The 20,937-nt window shown below is 33.0% G+C and overlaps 2 protein-coding genes across 4 annotated transcripts; one reads left to right on the top strand and one right to left on the bottom strand.

Annotated features, from left to right (window-relative positions):
* Positions 1–5,222: 5,222 nt before the first annotated feature.
* On the top strand, positions 5,223–7,872 carry LOC144999655 (uncharacterized). Of its 3 annotated transcripts, none has more exons than XM_078958780.1 (6): positions 5,223–5,393; positions 5,905–6,553; positions 6,623–6,720; positions 6,979–7,153; positions 7,253–7,338; positions 7,499–7,872. In XM_078958780.1, the coding sequence occupies exons 2-6, from the start codon at positions 5,938–5,940 to the stop codon at positions 7,592–7,594; spliced, it is 1,071 nt and encodes a 356-aa protein (XP_078814906.1). In that variant the 5' UTR covers positions 5,223–5,393; positions 5,905–5,937; the 3' UTR covers positions 7,595–7,872. The 3 variants fall into 3 exon arrangements, with proteins under 3 accessions (XP_078814906.1, XP_078814905.1, XP_078814904.1); XM_078958779.1 differs by having other exon boundaries at positions 6,617–6,720; XM_078958778.1 differs by having other exon boundaries at positions 5,224–5,393; positions 5,905–6,720.
* Positions 7,873–9,983: 2,111 nt separating this feature from the next.
* Positions 9,984–13,390, bottom strand: LOC145000900 (protein kinase STUNTED-like). Its single transcript, XM_078960203.1, has 10 exons — positions 12,987–13,390; positions 12,811–12,908; positions 12,454–12,700; positions 11,691–12,368; positions 11,361–11,609; positions 11,117–11,277; positions 10,960–11,039; positions 10,718–10,865; positions 10,496–10,645; positions 9,984–10,412 (listed from the first exon to the last, which is right to left on the bottom strand). The coding sequence occupies exons 1-10, from the start codon at positions 13,219–13,221 to the stop codon at positions 10,158–10,160; spliced, it is 2,301 nt and encodes a 766-aa protein (XP_078816329.1). The 5' UTR covers positions 13,222–13,390; the 3' UTR covers positions 9,984–10,157.
* Positions 13,391–20,937: the final 7,547 nt, after the last annotated feature.

Raw genomic sequence — 20,937 nt, 5'->3', positions numbered from 1 at the left:
AGTATTAGAGAGTGAGAGAGAAACATGTAAACACGTTTATATAAGGTGGGTTCATACCACTTGTAGATGTGTGCTTGAGAGATGTAGTCATAGTGATTAGTGGGTGAGATATTTACGAAGTTCTAGACTATATCCCTTTTTGTACTCATTTATTATGATCGAATATATCTTTTAGCACCCAAATCACCATGTTCAATTGTGCAAACATTAATTCCGCATATCAAACCATGTTCTTATTTAACTACAATTGGTATCAGAGCGGGTCTTCAAGATCAAAGTGATTTTTGAAAAACGATTCTCGGTTTGACAATTTTTGTCGCAATTTGAGCATTTTTGGTAAGTCTCTCTCTATGATCTCTCGTAATATTTGATTCGTGATTTGCATTTTTCATTTTTGATTGATTTGTCTCATTGGATCAAATCCGTTTCAACCCCATTGATTGATCCGATTATTTTTGTTTAAGATCAAAATCATAATCAAACTCATTTTTTTTTTAATTTTGAGTACTGTTCATTCATTCGGCCCATTTGTTTTTTTTTTTTTTTTAATTCAATTTGAAGCCAATTCTAATAATTCGTTACTATTCACAACTTAATTGAGCCCAAAATATCATATAAGATCCGATTGTTGTTCCTTTTTGTGTGTGAATCCACAAATGTTTTCATTCGATCGATTTGTCAATAGTTGTTCACATTTTGACTTGTACACCAGCTTTGTCTGTTTGTACAATTGCATATGTTCTTCATCGATTCTTCATCTGAGCATCATATAATCAAATTTGTTTTGGACTATCGATTTTTTGAGTAGTGTTTAATAATGGATGTCGAATGAAGGATTCGTTATTGTGTTGTGTGTCGATGAATCATTCCGATGGTCAAAGATAAAAAGTCAAAATCGGAAATTGATTTGTTTCGTATACTGAAAACATATTTTGGAAATGGAATCAATTGTAATCGGATGTGTTCATTGTTCAATCGAGTCAAGGTTTGATTTGGAATTGAGATTCGATTGCTGGAATGGTTTGATTTTAGACTTGGATGAAAGTCGACGTCTTTGAAATTGACGATTCATGGTTCCTGATTGGAAGTCGATTGAGTCGATACTTGCTGATTCTAATCGAAGTACTGATGTCGATTTGGAATGTGTTGGGAAGAAGAAACCGATTGCAAGTGAAGTCGATAGATTGATGAATAGGTTTGATAGTCAAAGAAAAATGGAAAAAGTCAAAATTGAACATTTGGAATCGTTATTGATGGTACTTAATTGAGTTTCGAAGAAAATTTTCAGATGGTTGATGTTGATCTGTAATCTAATTTTGAAAGTTATGCATTTGACTTTGAAGAATTGGTGATATTGGATTCGAAAATTGAACAGATGGTTTTGAAAGAGAATGAGTTTGACAGTCGAATGATTTGGATGCCTAATTGATACTTGATGTCTTTTGCAAAGGTGATTTGGATTTCGAAAGATTGGAGTCTGGGTTTGAATTTTGATTTCGTTTGTTGAAAGCAGTGCTTGTTGCAAACGAAGACCTGGTGATATAGTTTTGAAGGAATGTTAATTGTTGATGTGCGAATGGTTTTTGTATTTTAGATAAGTTTGGTTTTTGGTGTGTGATGAAGGGTTAAACTAACAAAAATTTTGGTGCTGACAATTCGTATGAAGGGTGTTGTGTAGTCTCATACGAAGGGTGTGTGATTTCGTATGAATTGAGGAAGAAGAAAGAAATGTTACGAAAATGACCCCTAAACTTTTAATAGTTTAACACCTTTTGCAACTCTTCGTATGATTGGAATTTCGTATGATTGGAAGAAAGTGCAGAAGTTTCGTATGTTTTGGAAAAGAAACCAAAAGTTACAATTATTACCCCTGAAATTTTGACTGTTTGGGACCTTTTCAAAATCACATTTTCATATGATTTGAACAAATAACAAAAAATTTTGAATTCAACCCCTGTACCTTCGAATATTTGACACTTTGAAAATTAACTCAAGTTTCGAATGTTTGATACTTTTCACACAATTTCGAAAATTTTTGAAGCTTCGTATGTGTGGGGTGATTCTTCATATGATTTGAGCACAAATGACATATTTGTTGAAAATAGTCCCTGCTGTTTCAAATGTTTGGCAGTTCGTACCCAAATTCAAAAAAGACTGTTTTTGCTGAAATTTGAAGAGAGTGCATTTCAGGCCCCTACAGTTTGTGCAAATTGACGCTTTCTACCCAGCTTTGGAAAAGGGGGAGAGTTTTGCATATTTTGCTGTTTTAGGCGCAACAGGTCATTGCAGAATTTTGAAATTGACAATTTTTACCCATTTTGAGAAATTTTGTTAAAGGCGATCCGTAAACGAAGCTAAAAATTGAATGTTTTTTGGATTTTCCGGATTGAAGCACAAAGTTTATGCCACATGTTAAGGGGGAGTTTTGACACGAAAAATTCCGAATAGAGTATGTTCTTTTTCTTTGGAGTTTTACAATCAAATTTCGATTATAAAAAGAGGGAGAAGTTTATATGGAAATTCGAACTTAAATTTTTGATATTACGCGAATTTGAAGACCGAAGAGATCTTGAAGTTTTGAAGCTTACAAAATGATGCAATTGGAAGTTCGGAAATGATTTATTTTCGAAATAGGTTTGGAATTATTGAAGATTTTTGGGGTGTGTCTTTACGCTCAACTTTTGGGTGATCGATTTGGAGTTTGAGAAGCTCGTGATCATTTGTTGATGCTCGGATTGTATGGTCTCACACCCTAGAGCCTAAATTGAAGAATCATGGAAGAATTGAATATTGAAGTTCATTTCAACATGTGTCACCTTTGAGGCTCAAACAACGTAGTTGCTTATTTTTGGTGGGTAAATCACTTTACCAAATTCAATCACAATGAAACTCCTAGATCTTTTTAGATTCATTGAATAATCAATGGCGTGTTAATCTTGAATTATGCTTTTCAAATTGTGACTGAGATATAGAGGATCACAAATAATATGTGAATAACCATGCAAACTTGTGTGACACCCTTGATATTGTTTATGATCTCACATTAATGTGTCGGTTAACCACACACGCTTCATCAAAAATCATAAATTTCAAGTGTATACCACCATTTCAACTTTGTAGTCCCACATTAGTATGTCGGTTAGCCACATACGCTCCATTAATGATCTACAAAGAAATAATGTGCGTTTTCATGGATTAGCATACAATTTCATATTTTTTCTAAAGTAACTAGATTGAGATTTTTATAGAATGTTCTAGTACTTCTACATTATACTTTTAATGTATTTAGAGTCCTATCAAACCCTTTCAGTTAACAACCCTCCACCACATAAGGAAGCGGTGGGTGAAAAGGACACCCATTAAACGATAATTTTGTAGGTTGTTTCCTTATACCTTACTTATAGTGTGACTTCGTGAATGATGCATACTCTTGGTTTGACTGACTTTATGTTATACATATAATAATATAACTCTTACGTATATATGTAGGGTGTGTTTTAAAACCTTTCAAAAGTACAAAGTTTAAATTTAATTATCTTAATTAACTTTTAGACCATTTACATTTAATATTTATATTTTAATTAAACAATTAATTAATTTTGTATTAAATCTTTTAAATGATAATTTCATTACCTAATTATCTTATAATTGGATAATTACCTTTTTATAACTTCCTCAATTTTCAAATATGAATTTCTTAAATATCTAGTTTTAATATTCAAATTTTAACAATTTAAAATAATATTAAGTGACCAATAATTATCCTACAATTTGAAAAAGGCAAGTAAATCTCAAATCTAATTTCCAGGAGATTGCTACGATGTGGCAGAGGACTGACCACGTTGTTGGTTTAACAAATTATCGATTTTTAGGTTTTTGATTTCCAGTTTCATAACATACACTTATAACTGAAAAGCCTTCACTCTGATACCACTGATGAGTTTTCTAGATTACAACATAAATATTTGTACATCAGATTTACTCATAAACTTTTATGGGCACATGCAACCTAGAACTGTATGACATTTTCGCTATTACAACAACATACTTTATGAAACAACATTTACCTACTAAGATAAAAAAAAAAAATTACAAGGATTAGAATCATACATTTAGTATATTCAAATATACCAACTCTCGGGTTATTCAAATGCTCCATGGAAAGCTAACATCTGATAATGTGAATGTCTCTAATGATTCACACTAATAACCCTAGAACACTGGAACTTGAAAAATAGAGGTGAAAAAAGTGAAGTTCGTATTTTACAATCTAGGTATGATAAATCATAAAATTTTGATGCAAGGGTCCTAATTATAGTTTAGGTAGCTTGTAGATAAATCCAATTTTGAACAATTAAATATTAGATTTAATCATCAGTTCAAATCATTTTCTTATTAGATACCAGGAGGATTCCAGAAACCCTAGAAGCTCCTTTAAAATCGTCCGCAACAAGATAGGTTATAGAATTGCTTCTTTTGTTCAACTATTGAACAATTACAAATCACACATTGCACTTTTAATTAATTACAGTTAATCCCGAGTTAATTTCAGATTAATTCTTATTAATAAACTAATCAATTCCAACTATTTGTCTATTTCTAATTAATTCAAAATTAACTTTTAATTATTTTCAATTAATATATTAATCATATAATATATATTAATCAATTCTAGTTATTTTTGGTTATGAGGGCAACTCAAAAAGGACTTTAATTTTTTTCATTAAAATTATACCAATTTAATTAAGAACTTAAACACCTTAATCCAACAGATCCGTTCACCAAAACTCAACAAAAAAGGCCAACACTCTCTCGAGCACACACCAAGGGCTAGGGTTTCTCTTCTGGAAGGGTGGATACTGAAATGAGACGAAACCCTAATTAACACATCGCTTAAATATGGTCCAAGGCCCGGGATCTAGGGTTTAGTGCCCAGCCGCCACCGTGCCAATGTACATACCTTATCGCGTCGCCAGTTAAATGGTATGGCCGCAACGTGATACCCTAACTAACGCGTCAGCGACAGAGAAGAGGGAGAATGGAGTGAGGAGTGGTTGACGACATAGCAAGAGGAAGAAAGAAAATGTTTTTTTTTCTTTTTTCTTTTTTTTTTTTATTATTTTTAGGGCGAGGGTATCTGCAATATATTTTTTTTATTCAGTTCCCATTTCTTATTGAACACAATTTTTTTTTGTCATATTTAGGATTAAGATTTAAGAGGGTAAAAATGTGTCAACCAAATTCCTGACTAAAGTTCCTCCATCTTCTATTCAATTCAACAAATTATTGAATCACCCGCCTATTAACCTAGCCTCCTCCTCTGACCGCCCTACTCCTACACCGTCGACCATCGGTGCCATCCCCCCTCTGCTCTATGCCGTAATTGAAGCCAGGTAATATTCTGCCTCATTATTCCGATTCAATGGTTGCTTCTCGATTGGTATGTAGGATGTTATGCTGTTTTGGGGTTCTGCGATTAGGTTTTTGCTACTACTTCTATGGTGTGTTTTGCTTCACTACGCCGATTTTTCGTTTTTGTTTATGTGTGTTTATACTTGATATACCTAGAAGGAGGCATTAGTTTGCAATCGGTGCTACATTGGTTCAGGGCTAACGTTTTATAGTTGCGTTTACAAATTTTAAAACCCTATGTTTGTTCAGATCAAAGTTACTTTGATTACGATTCTCTTCCTAACTTAAGAGCTAGATATATGCACATTTGTTTAAATTTTAAATTGCAGCAGTCTTCGAAGGCACTCATGTCAAACATCTAAACTTCATAAATTAACAATCTCTATTTCGTATTTGTCTCGTTGATTTACTTACTTTCTCCATTTTTTTCTATTTTGTAAGTGGCGTTCGGATTGTTTTGCTCAAGAATTCTGTCTTTTGTATTTGATGCAGCTGTGAACTGGATTCTTGACTGTTGATCCAAACATGAGGAACTGTCATACTGAAGATCACACCAGGAGGAAAATGAGAAAAATGTTTGATATTAGAAGTTCTGAATTTAATTCTAGTAAAAAACAGTGTAAAAAAGTGACAAATGCCCCCAAATTTGGGGATGAAGTGGATCCTGACTATTCATGGCTTCTTAATTTCTTGAATGAAAATATTGAACAGACAAAACCCCCAATGGAGGATATCATCAGAGATGAAGATGAAGATGAAGATGACAATGAACATGAAGATGAAGATGAAGACAATGATGATGAAAAGTATAAAGATCCTCAATATTGCATGTTTTTGAAGCAACTCACAGAAAATGGCAAATCATATAAGCTTAAAATCTCAAAAGACAATGAAACTCCTTGTTTTCTAGAATACGAACAACCTTATGACCCTTCAACTGATATGAATATTACCTTTTGCAATACTATAATGAAAGATATGCAAATCGATCATAGGAGTAAAAGGAGCCCAAATGGAAAAAAGAGGAAGATTTTGATGAAAAAAGAAGCTTCATCAAAAATCAAGACAGAACCCCTGAATAATTTGGGTGTGGATTCTTGCTACCAGTTGTTTCTTAAAGGCTACATACCTTCTGAATATGGTGCGTTTGTTTATGAAGGAAAACAGGTGAATTATGAAGAGAAAGTTACTAATTCAAATTCAGATTCAGATACAGATACAGATTCTGATATGATGATTTGGGATAAAGTTCGGGATTTGAGTGAAGCAAACAAGAAACAACTAGTACCAACAAAAAAAGAACCATCTGTATGTAATAAATTTACATTTTTGGTCCCCGGGTATAGCTGATTTTTTTCAATTTTGGTCCCAAAAGCATTGTCATTTTACTTGGAACAGGGGTTAAAAAAAAAAAAAAAAACGTTACCAAAACCTCAAATAAGGACCAAAGTTGAAAAAAAAAAATCAGCAATACTTAGGGACCAAGTTATTCGATCTTTGGTGTATGCAAAAAGACATGAATGCCCTTCCGATCCTCATCATGGATATTTTTATTTATTTTTTCAGTTAAAGGAGAAGTTGATGCGTATTCTTAAGAAGCCATATAATCAAAAAGAGTATGAAGAACTTTCAGAATACATAGAGGAAAAAAAGCCAATATGTCGTCTTTTACCCTTGCGTGACAGGGCAATATCATCTGCTCTTGTTGGAGTCACAAAATCCGTGCTTGATGATGGCCCGTGTATGTCTCATTTTTTTTTATAAATGACTGAAATACCCTTTCTCTCTTTTCATTTGATTATATTTAATTTATTTTTTTTGCATTAATTTAATGACGCAGCAACTTTTCGAAGGAAACTTAAAGCTGTGAAGAATGATCGACCTCGAGCTCTTAATCTCTTGCGAATGTTTCGCTTCTGGTTAGAAGTAAGTATAATTATGTTCATTTGTTTATTATTACTTATAAGTTATAACATCTTACTTTGATTTCTTTATAAATCTACCAAATTTACCTTAATAAGAAAAAAGATTGAAGTTACTTTCATTTCTTTCATATAACCTGTAAATCTATACTTTATGTGTACAGCATCTTCCAAATGAAAAGATTTTCAAACCATGGTTACGTGAGGAGTTTATGGAAGTGTTGCCATCCAGCCGTAAAGGATCACACCTGGATAAATGATTTTTTTTTTTTTTTTTTTTGTTATTATAAACTTTTTTTTTGGTCATAAATGAAAGCGGCAAATGTAAAAGGTGGTTAAATGTCGGGTTTTTGGTAGTTAAATGTCGTTTTTAGGTGGAAGTAAATGAATGCATCCCTGATGAAATGTATTTTTGAGATGTTTGCTGAAAAATGCACCAAGGGTCTCACGATGTTATTATGTTTTTACAATGTTTGTGTATATAGTTTGATTGGTCATGCCACGTGTGTGGCCTTGTTACTGGTTTTTGTTTTTTTAACCAGATTTTGTAAATTACAAATTGGATTTTGTTTTTCTTTTAAATAAAAATCAAATTAAACTAAAAACAACCAGTAGGGATCTTCCGAATTAAAAAAGTAAGTTAGGGATCAAACGTGCAAATTACCCCAAATCATAGGGACCATTCGTGTAATTTACTCTAGAATAATATTAAAATAATAAAATTTAGTTTTTTTAAAGTAAAACATTTTTTTAATCTTGAAAATAAGTTGATTATAAATAATAGAGTAAATTACTGAAATCGTCTCTGTGGTTTGGTTAAAATTGCATATTTGGTCCTTAACTTTTATTTTGCATTCGGATCGTCTATGTGGTTTGATTTTGTTGCATTTTTCATCCCTGTGGTTTGGTTAAAATTGCATGTTTGGTCCCTAACTTAATGTATGTAAGGGACAAAAAAACGCAATAAAATCAAACCACAGGGACGAAAAATACAACAAAATCAAACCACAGAGACGATCCAAGTGCAAAAGAAAAGTTAGGGACCAAACGTGCAATTTTAACCAAACCTTAAGGATGTTTTCAGTAATTTACTCTAAATAATAATATATACCAATAAAACATTGTCTGTCACTTTCTTGAGACCCTGTGTCTCATTTTTTTTTGAGGGTTTCGAAAACGGGCAAGATTGTTTCGTTGGTTTACTTTTCCATAACACCCTAATTCTGAAGCTAGGATTAATTGGGTTGTGTGGTTACAAAACGCAATCATGTCTTAATTTGTTTTTGTTGCTAGCTTCCTGCTAGTTTTATTTCGTTTTGTTTTGTTTTGTGTTTAATATATTCGGATGCTGTTTAAAAAAAAAAAATTAAGTTTGTTTAGAAAAAACCAATAAAAAAGAAATGGTTGGGTTGTATATATGTTGATAAAAAAGGTGAAATAAAAGAAATGAATTTTATTTGTTAAACAATGTGATGGGCAGGTTTTTTTTCTAGGACACCTGACAAGTTGTAGATCCATTTGTATGTGTGTTTCATGATCATATTTGATTCATGTAAAGAAATTTTGTGAACTTTATATGATGGTGTATGATTTATGCAATATTTAGTTATACTTGATGAATCTTTTTATTCACAAAAATAAAAATATTTAAACATATATTTAACTCATTAGTCCCCGATATGAGCAGAATGAATAAACAATTCTATTATTAAGAAAAAGATTGTGATTTAATTGAAATTCTAAAAAAATTTGTCAATAAACTTATATAAATTAAAAAAAAAAAAAAAAAAAAAAAAAAAAGGTGCTGTTATAGTTTTTGCTCAATTCCTTGAAAAAAAAATCACATTTCTTCAGGAGATTTTTTTTTAACAATCTAATAAACCACTCCAGTTTTTTTAGTTTTTTATTTTTTATTATTTTTTTTTTCCAGCGCTTCATATATATACAACCAGCTTTGGAAAAAAATTATGAGCAGTTAATGAAAAAAATGCAAATTAAAAAAAAAAATCATTTGAGAGTATGCATTTAGAACTTTTATACGTAGTATTAAAAGCTTTTGAGTTATGTTTTTATGTTTTATGTAAATTTATACATTTTAAAAGCTTTGTTTATTTTTTTTAAATAAATCTACATCACTAAAAGTTAACATTTTCAACTACCCGTTATATTTGCCTTACATACCTTTATTGTATCCCTTAAGATATAAATTTAACGTCGAAAGTACAAAAAAAGAAAGGCATCTCATTATGAGTCCTTGCTCATTATATCTTTTGGTCGTGACTTGTGATGTTAATGTAATAATGTCCAGAATCACATTCTTTGATTATTTATGCTCCTTTCCTTTTTCATCATTATTTACTTTATCAATCCTAATTATTGGCGTACGAATCATATTATAAATACCTTTTGATATATTTTAAATGGTTACATATATATTTACACAATACTGTTTTAGTTCCTTTTTTTTCCAGTTAATGATTTCTTATATGAAACAAGACATTTCAGGACCAAAAGATAATATTTTACCCGTAACATGTTGAATCATGATCACATAAAATTGGTTATTTAAAAATAACAAAAAAATATTAAACGAGTTATTTTCTAGTAAAAACCATACAAAAACCAACGAATAAATAATAACAATTAAGATATTCTTATTTTAATTTTATTAGAAAGCATGATTCCATTTTTACACTTGAAATTTGATCTCACAAAAAAGAGACCATCCTAATACACTTAATTAATCCCAGTCAACACAACACCCAAAAAAAGAAAAAAAAAAAAAAGTTAAAAGAAATTTACACACACAAAGAGCACCTTCTGTCAGTCAAAACTGGATGACCTACTCCACCTGCCACGTAGATAATCCTCTAAAGACACACTTTCCTCGACACTACTCATTGAAAGAGAGGAATCCTCTACATCAAGCAACGCAAGGTTAAGATGTGACCTCAAATTCGATTGAGAAAATCCTTCCTCTTCCAATACTTGTAATCTCGCATCCGACCCACCCGTCGAATCCACCTCCAACCGGGCCCACGCCATCACCTCAACGTCCCCACCAAGTAGTTTCACCACCTGTGTTGTGTTAATTAATACAGAAAGAACAACTTAATACATACAGATATACTTTACATTGCCTATATTAGTTGATAACTAACCGTGGTCATATGGGGTCGAGCCCGTGGTGCACGCCTGATGCACAAAGTTGAAGCTAGAGCCATCCTCTCCATTTCATCAGCATCATATTTATTTCCTAACCTTTGGTCTAATAACTGAAGAAATTTCCCACTACTCAAAATTGGCTTCGCCTGCACAAATTCATCTGTCTTTTAGCACTGACACTGATACTGACACTGACAGACTGACAAATATGAACGTACCCACATAACCAAGCTCTCTTGGCCTTTTGGGTATCCACTGTTTATTGGTTTTCTTCCGGAAAGAAGCTCAAGAAGAACAACTCCGAATGCGTACACATCAATTTTATCGGTTACTTTTCCATACATGAAATATTCGGGGGCTAAATAACTGCACCATCAAAACAGTGGCATTTCTGTAAATTTGGCTATAAAAAAAATAAATAGAAGAAGAATTGAAGTTGATAAAGTTACAATTTACAAACCCGAAAGTTCCTGCGACATCTGTGCAAGTTATATGAGATGAGGTGGTTGAACCCCATTTCGCAAGCCCAAAATCGGAGAGCTGAAACAACAAAAATTGTTCACAAAATATAAAAATTGAAAATTAAGGAGATAAATGATTAATAGATAATAAATCACCTGTGGTTCAAAATCATCAGAGAGTAAAATGTTTGATGATTTAACATCCCTATGGATTACAGTTTGATCACAGTTGCTGTGTAGATAAACAAGTGCTTCAGCTACACCTAGAGCAACTTTATACCTTTCAGACCATCCAAATGCCGGATCTTTCTTGTTGCCTAAAAGATAATATTATGAAATAAGAAAAAACAAAATTCATAATTACATGTGTATGAGAATTGTTGAATGTAAATGAGCATACTGTGTAGATTGTCTTCAAGACTTCCTCTTGAGAGAAAATCATAAACTAAGAGGAGATTGTTGTCTTCAAAGCAAAACCCAAAAAGGGAAATGATATTTTGATGATGTAGAGCAGTAATAATCTCAATCTCTAACACGAATTCTTTCAAGACATCTTCAGATGATTTCAAGATTTTAACAGCTATTTCCTTCCCATCTGGAAGACATCCTTTGTAAACCTTACTATTCCCTCCTTTTCCTATCATGTTCTCTGAAAAGATTTAAGAAAACAGTAAATCAGCAATGAAAATCCACATAATAACATTTTCAAGATAACAAATAGAACACAAACCGGGTTTGAAGTTTGATGTTGCTGATAGAAGCTCTCGATACTGAAACAATCTACAAGTGGCTGAGTATTTTTCATGGAGACCCTCTAATTCTTTTGGTAAACGAATTGAATCATGATCTGGAGAAGAAGATAGATCAGATTGAAATTCATCACCACCTACACAAACAATTGCTCCATTTTCTGGAATTCCGTCTTTTTGATCATCATTTTGGGAATCTGAGTTTGTGATTTGAAAGCAATGTCTAGTGGGAAGCCTCATAGCCCACTGAACCACAGAGATCTGGTGGACACGGGATTTATCAGATGAAATGGCTCGTTGAAGGAGTGGCCAACCAGGTTGGAGTTCAGGCAACTCTCTTAGTAACAAAGAAGTTGAACTTGATGAAGCTTCTAGCTTCTGTACAGGTACTAGAGCCATGGAGTTATCTTCTTCATCATCACCATTACCACAAGTAACCTCATCAACTGGAAGAATGGAAGCCACTGAACAAATCGGACAATTATCTTTGAATGCAATTGGTGTGCACTCAGATTCAGATTTTACCAAAGCTAGATCCAGTTTCTTGCAATCACTTTGACTGCATTTTACTTCATCTCCATTGTTTAGTAATGTTGGATTCAAGCTCAACGATCTCTGAATCAAACTGAGTATTTGATTCTTATTGTGATCTGAACTCCCTATAGTGTAACGGAATCGATATCAAATGCGTTGTTTTTCTTCAAATTGAACACAAACGGTACGGAGAAAGGTTGGATTGATTACCTTTTGCACAAGATGTAGATGATAGGGATTGCCTATGGAACACGATTTTTCCGCTATTGACGGCAATTATAGAACAGTTTTTTGGTAGTTTTTTAGCACAGTATTTTGCTACGGAGGATGATGATCTAATTGTATGATGAGCTCGAGCTGTTCCAACGATAATCTCATTCGCATTATATGATTTAGCTTCCCGAACGAGAATTTTTCGAATTGAAGTACCTCTGCAGATCTTTAACTTAAGATCCACCTGCAAATCGAGAAAATTCAGATGAAGTGAGGAAGAATTTTCGATATTGATTCATTCATAATAAAATTGAACACGATAATTATTTCAGTTGAAAGAATTCAGAAACCTACCTGTTTGAGGTTACAAAATCCTTCGTATACAGCGAGAATGGAGTCAAACGAGTTTACAAGAGATAGCAACGACGATTTTCCTTCACGATCCAGAATTTCTTCACACAAAACAGAAAGTCAGAAACACATTCAGCTAATTGACAAAATAACAACAAAATTGAAGTCAGTAATCCTACCATTGTTGGTGAGAACATGAAGAGCGACAACACGGTCACCAGGTTGAGCTTGTTTGACTAAAGCCCAAGTGAGCAACTCTCTACTCTGTGAGTCTAGCTTAACTCCAACCACAACTGTCCGACCTCCGGCCACACTCCGGTCCCTGTACTCTCCGGCAAGCTCCGTTTGACTCATCTTAGGAAGAAGTTCACTGTTGTTGACTAGAGATTTGGAGGAAAATGTAGCAGCAAACATTGGGTTATCATGGGGAAATGTAGCTGAAGAAAAGCGTGACTGGTTGGGTCCCCGTGGAGGAGATGAACAGTGAATTAACCGTTGCCGTTCTCTTTGCCTTTATTAGGTTTGCCTTTCATGCTTTCCGGCTGTGCACAAAGAGGGGGACCCCAACCTCACTCACAAGTCACAAAGCACTACAAGCTTTTTTATTTGTCTTATTATTCAATTTGGAACACTGTATATAAATCTAAAATATATATTTTTATATTAATGGCTGATAATATAAAAGTGATAGTAGTTAAAAAAAATATGAACTGGCATTTTTAAGGTTTTTCTAAATAGCCAAGAAAATGATCGACTAAAGAACCTTAATTTTTGTAGGACATATTTGTGAAATCACAGACCTTGCAAATATTATTATTTAAAAGAAAACAAAACCACATCATTTTGTTGCCATTAAGGCATTCCGGTATGCCGAGCATGAGGCTCATCGTGGTCAATGTGGCTACGAACAACCGTACACACGTGTGCACCCGACCCTCTGTGGTTGCTCGTTATCGTGAAAGATTGTGATACCCCCATATTTGACCACCACTCTTCTTCTCTGCCTTCTTTCTCATTCTATGTCTTTTTTCTAGTTTTGACCATAATCTTCTCTTGTGCATACCATTCAGGTTGTAAGGGGAAAAGTTGTGGTGGTGACGTGGAGGTGGAAGAAGGTTGTGGTCATGAAGATAATTACACATGGCCTAATTGTAAAAACTATATTTTATGGGGTATGATCACTACCAAACCTTTAGAAAGTGTTGTCACTTATATGTAATATCATTTCCATTACATGTTTACTATCAAACCACTAGCTCTTGAAAATTATTACAACTCCACCATTTTATATTAGATTAAATAAAAACATAATTTAAAACATAAATAAATATTTTACATTAATTAAAAACTCATCACATTACTTAAAAAAACATAGAAATTTAAAATCTAAATTACTAAAAAAACCATAGAAAATACTACTCGTCTTCATCATCATTGGTCTCGTTTTCATCGTCAGCGTCCTGATCCTCCTCATCGTCATTGTTATTTTGTCATTCAAATTGTATTTGTCATATGTGTTCAATCAAATCATGACTTAGATTGTGATTTGTTTCACTGTTTTGTATTTCTAAAAGCATTGTGAAGTATGTTGGGATGTTGACTTGTATCACTGCAGGTAGATTAAGTGTATCGTTCGGACTATACATACAAATAGTCTTACCCTCTTATTCCATTATCATGTTATGATATGAGTCTTCAAAAGAGCCAAGAACACTCTAAGGGGCTAGGGCTTTCAAAATGGAGATGTTAGAGGCTGAAAAGGATGCCCTAAATTGAAGTTAAGGTGAATATATGGAGAAACCCCTAAAAATCATGGGCTTGGGTTGCAGCATTCATCACGCGTCACACCCTTCATGTTACGTCGTAACGACCATCCGAAATACACGTTCTTCATTTTGTATGCCACGTCGTGACACTCTTCATGTTACATCGTGACATATGGTTTTCCTTAAAAAAATCATGTATTTTACTCTTATATACCATCCACTAATCCATTTTGGAAAACAAGTGTTACAGAAAGAGTTATGAAGGTTCAAAGTTTGATTATTTTTTTTATATTTTCACCAAATAGCTTACATTGGAGCTAAAAATGTTTGAATTTCTGAGTTCCAAATTTGGAATATCATATATACATGGATAGGTATTATTACAAAGAACACAATGAAAAAAAACTCATCTCAAAAGAACTTTACATGAAAAAAATTATAAATGTTCAAAATTTTGCATGCCATATTTGCGAAAATTCATGTAGATTTTCGCAGAATACATGGATTTTTGCGGATGTAACCTGCAAAAATTATGACTATTTTGTTAATATTCCATTTTCTTGGCTATTTTGTGGAGAAAAAAAAAACTATTTTCATTTTCTCTTAAAAAATCTATCCATGCTTTACTTTTATAAAATTCCATTGCGACCATTGAAGTTCTAATTTTTTTGGCCCAAAATTTTGTTTTATATATTCCATTTTCTTGGCTATAAGGGTCTTTTTTTTTTCTCCTAGCGTGGTAGGATATTTGAATCCTCTGGATTGGCTTTTAGCATGATGTTTTAGTAGGTTCGGTCTTGAGAAATCACATATTCTCAAAGTTTCAAGACGAATAAGAAAAAAATAATCCTTAAAAAATTAGGCCCTATACAATTACCATTTTCCTCTCCTAAACCTAGACTGGTAATCGATGCACAATGAATAACACACTGTTTTCTTCCTTCTATAAACATTAGGAATAACTAAATAGTTTTTCATCTTAAACATATATTTGAAAAAAATATACTACAAATGGAATTACAACATTATATTTGAGAAATAAATTCCGAAGTCAATATATATAATACGGCTTTTGGTGGATGGATTGGAGCGAGCACGGCCGGCGATCTTTATGGTGGGGCAATGAGGCTGGAAGCCACGTGTGTAGAGAGCCTTTGTCGTGCTCTAACATGCCACTTGTTTGGACGTCGTAGTTCTAGAGATCACGTGATTCAAACTCACACGTTGACTCTACCTCCTTTCTTAGTTCTTATCTTAGACTTTTTGCATTCAATGTGTTGTTCTAAATCTAATTAGGTGGGGATTATACTTTATAATAGGGATTGATTGTACTTGTATCGATTATAATTCTGATTGTAATTTTATGTTATGACGTGACAAAATTGATATTTCAGTTTAAGTATAACATTACTTATAGTTATTCATTAAAAAAAATGATTATAATAACTATTTTTCTTATTATTTGTCGAAATTTATCAGAAATACTCTCATTAGTACCAAAAAAAAAAAAAATCCCATGTGAGCTTTTATGATTATGTGGAAATCACCAGTGGGTCGGGGGAAATCGTAAAGCCTATATGCGATTTCTTAGGTAAAAATTATAAAATTCAATATATATATTTTTAAATATTCTACATGAATGAGGACCTGAAATCGCGACCTATTAGACGAAATTGCAACCTATAAATCACCACCTACGATTGTAATGGCTATTTAAGTCATTTGTTAATTTTTTTTTTGTCTATATCTTAAAAGATGATTTGAAAATTAAGCTATATTTGTTTTTTTAAATCATTAATAAATAAACATTTTACTCAAAAGAAAAAAAAAAGTATTGCAAGAGGGCTGGACATGTGATCGGGAGTGGAACCCCACTTAATATTCACTACATCATCAACTCCTGTCGGTTCCAACTCTTACTTTTCACGTGCATCTTCGCCTAGATATTTTTAGTTCTATACCATACGAGATTACGATCAATTCATGATGGAATAAATTAATAAAGTTTGAATATATTAAAAAAAAAAAAAAAAAAAAAAAAATTATGCAACATATCACCAAGTTTTATCATTTTATCAATTACAAATAACTTACAAATTGTGTAAAAATTATTGAAGGTATAAATCCATATGCAAGATGTATTCTCAACACAAAAGGTATGGTGGTCATTCGTAAGCTTTAAGACCAATGGATGTAGTCTCAACACAGGATGCGGTGGGCTTTTCTGGCATTACAATTGCAACGAGTGGTAAACACCGTCGGGTCATAAACTTGATGTGGCAAAAAAAAATAATAATAATAATAATAAATAAAAATAAATAAATGATGTCTAGTGGGAGGTTCCAAAGTGGGTTGTTTGTGAGTTGCACTCTGAAAATTACAGAACACCCATATAAATAATCATGTATGTTGTATCTAATAGATAAATAAGTTATTGTAAAAAAAAATCCCTACATTTTATTATATTTTTGATAAAGCCGTTTTTTGTTCTTAATGGAAAATGACCTAAAAACTGAGAAAACTTAGAATTTTAAGATTTTAGTCTGGTAAAAAAAGACTCATCTAGTTATAATTGTTTGAAAAAAGAGAAGTTTTTATATTAATGGCTTCTTGGAAAATAAAAATGAGTGAAGATTTGCACAAAAAAAAAAGAGAGAATACAGTAAAAAAAAATTATATTCGATCCTGATTATTTTGTATCATTTTGAGAAGATGCAATAAATTATTTTGTGTTGAAAGTGATAATAAAATAATATAATAATAATAATACAATAAGATAATATTCATTGTATTGTGTGGTCTAGAGATGGAAAAAATTAAGTGTGTTTATAATAAAAATACAATAAGATAATGCTCTAAGTTTTATTCAAATTATTTGGATTGATTAGACAAAAAAAAATGAAATAGTGCAATAAAATGACAATAAGAGTACAAAATAAGATTAAAATAACTTAAAAAGTCAAACAAGATTTCATTAAGATGGTTAAATAGGAATAAAATAAAATTATAAAAATTGTAAGTTTTTAAAATGGTTAATGTTATAAAATGAAGATATATACGTATTTGTTTTTTTATGTCACTTATCTTTTAATCGTATTCAACATGTTATTATTATTATTTTGGGTTGTTATTTTAATATTGTGATAGATTTCAAACGATACAAAATTATACATAACGTGTAGTGCGGTATTGTAACACCCAAAGTTTGGAAAGCCGAGAAAAGAATGAAAACCCCAATTCTATGGGGAGACTCGGCGAGTCCAAGGAGGGACTCGGCAAGTCCGAGCGGGATTCGGGTCGAGGTGTAAGCGACCGACTCGGCGAGTCAAGTCGCGAAACCACAAACCCTTCGAGTCAAGGCTCAGATTAGTGAGTTGAGTGGGGACTCAGTGAGTTGGTCAGGACAGAACTCGGGAATCAGTGAACTCGGCGAGTCAGTAGGCTGACTCGGCAAGTAGGGTCAACATGGAAGGTTGACTTTGGCCAGGACTTTGACTTTGTTCGGAGTTGAGTTAGTTGACTTTTAGAGGACTGTCAGGCTAAGTGTCGTTTTGTTATTGGTAGCTCGGAGAATTAGAGGAGCAACGTTTCAGACGGTGGTTGGTTAGCAGTCTGAGGGTTACCAGCAGAATTCAGCAGTTCAGGTGAGTTTCCTCCCAGTAGGAACGGGTCTAAGGCCACAATGTCGGCCCGTTCAGTTAGCAGTAGTCTCCGGACTTCGGTCCGATGCAGTAGTTAGTATGTTTGATGCCTTCGTGGCTCAGATAGGATTTATGTGTTATGTGTTATGTGTTATGTGTTATGTGTTCCGGGCTACGGCCCAATCCAGTATGCAGTATATGTGTTCATACTAGTCGATATGTTATGCTATGCTATGTTCAGTCAGTTAGTCCGGACTTCGGTCCGATGCAGGGGACAAGGTCCCAGTCAGTTTCCTGACTTCGGTCTGATGCAGGGGCAAGGCCCCAGTTAGTCTGGACTTCGGTCCGATGCAGGGGACAAGGTCCCAGTCAGTTTTCGGACTTCGATCCGATGCAGGGGGTAAGGCCCCAGTTAGTCCGGACTTCGGTCCGATGCAGGGGACAAAGTCCCAGTCAGTTTCCGGACTTCGGTTTGATGCAGGGGGCAAGGCCCCAATTAGTCCGGACCTCGGTCCGATGCAGTGGGCAAGGCCCAGTATGTGCTTTATATGTTATTGTATGTTGTAGTTTGGGGGAGCTCACTAAGCTTCGTGCTTACAGTTTCAGTTTTTGGTTTCAGGTACTCAGTTTTCAAAAGAGGAGCTCGGAAAGATTGCAGTGCACACACCATAGTCAGCTAGTCTGGGATGTTCTACTCTGATAATAAGTTGTATTTCAAATTAATGCTACGAAATTATGTTATGATTTATGTTACGGTTTTTTTATGAATATGGTTTTACTAATGTTTTAAAAAGAAAATTTTAGTCGTGAGATTTGGGATGTTACAGGTATTCAACATAATATAATTTGTTTATTTCGATCTATTTGGCATTAACATTATGTCTACTGTGGTATCTGATATAATAGAATATCCCGATTTGAAATGCACTATAATAGTGTATTTAAAATCCAGAAAAAAAGTTTAGTGACATGTGGATTCATTTAAAAGATAAATGACTTAAAATGCAAATTGTGTATTATTAGTTGTCATTTTAAAACATTAACCCATTTGAAAAATCCCCTTCAATTTTGAATGTTATTTTGAGAAAACTCTTGTATTTTGCTTTCAAAAAACTGAAAAAGTCTCTCAACAGGCTAATATGCTATTTCATTTCATATCAAATCTTATTTTTGTACAATTTCTAACAAATTTTGTATTTTATGTTAAAAAAACGAAAGCTAGTTATGGTACGAAAAATATAGTCTAGATGATTACGATTATGAAATTTAAATTATAACAAGGGTATACGAGATAAAACATCGATTTTGGGACAAGACTAACATTGCCGAATCAAACCTAGGAATAACTTAGGTATAACAAGGCTAAATAGTAACAAACTGTTTGTGAACAGTTTGGCGGAAAGTTCGTTTATTTAATAAATGAATGAAGATGAACGTGCTTGTCTGTTCATTTACGTTTGTTAATGTTCGTTTATGTGCATTTGTTTACGTTCGTTCAATTTACAATTATAATGAAATTTACTTGTTTTTTGCTTATATTATAATAAATAAAGAATGTTATATGTAATTTTGCTCTTTTGTGATGTGTGATAGTTTGAAGAGTGACCATCTTCAAGGTAAAATCATGCAAGGAAATCATAATAGAGTGTGAAATATAGTCGGTAAAGCAAATCAAAAGAATCCCTAATGATTTAGCTCCTTGTCCTTCATATTCCTGCTCCTAATCAACATTTCGGACTTGAAATCGCCTTTTGGACTCTCAAAGTCGCTCCTCTTTTTTGCATCTCCAGTGTATAATATTTTTAGGTCAGATATTTTTTTTTTGGAACGGTCAACCATATTACTAAGAAAAAACTCTAACAAGGAGCTAGAGAGCAAACAAAAATCATTACAAATTGTTTAAGGGGAACTGCAACAAACAATTCCAAAAAAAAAGAACATATTTTCTAAATCTATTGCTAATCCTGAGAAAAAAGAATTCTCTAATAGAATCAAAAGGAACATTTTTCTGATCTTGGCACCACCAAAAACTTTATCATTATGAAATTTCCACAAATACCATATCATCGTGTAATGACCTTGAACGCAATGTGTGGGTGCAAGTGTCGATGTATAACTCTAAGTCATAAACGTGATGTGTGACTTGTATGGATCCGATGCATTCACTTCGGTTCAACACTAGCTTGTTTTTGCTTCTTGTGTTCCAACTCTGCTTCGGACTACGTTTCGCTTTCTTTTTCTTTAGCAAATCAAATTCTGTATAAAAAAAATATATAATTTCAAGCATATTGAGTACATTTTATCTTAATTAAGGCCAAAACAAAGCTTAAAACACTAAGATATCGTGTAAAATATATTCATAAATATAGCGATAGAAGCTAAAGGTCAAGGTGTCAAGCTATGCAAGTTTTTGTTTTGGAGAAAATATTTGTAAAAAAGGACTATTCTAAGGTTTTTTTATGATTTTTTACGTGTGATCTACTATAATACATGTATTTATGTATGGTTCTTTATCCGGATGTTAATGGTCATTTATTTGTATTTATCTTTGGTTCGTTCATTTAGAATTTTATGATTGTTTGTTTATGTTCATGAGCAAGGGCGGAAGCAAGAATACATAATAGATGTTTACAACGTTAAAATAGGTTTTGCCGATGTAGAAAAATAGGTAAAAAAAATCAAAAAATTTTCCACTGAAAGTAAGTGTTGCCGGTGCCACACTG

This window comes from Lactuca saligna, chromosome 6 (assembly GCF_052625555.1).
Source record: "Lactuca saligna cultivar CGN05327 chromosome 6, ASM5262555v1, whole genome shotgun sequence".
NCBI lineage: Eukaryota > Viridiplantae > Streptophyta > Magnoliopsida > Asterales > Asteraceae > Lactuca > Lactuca saligna.
This window is presented reverse-complemented; position numbering and strand designations above follow the sequence as displayed.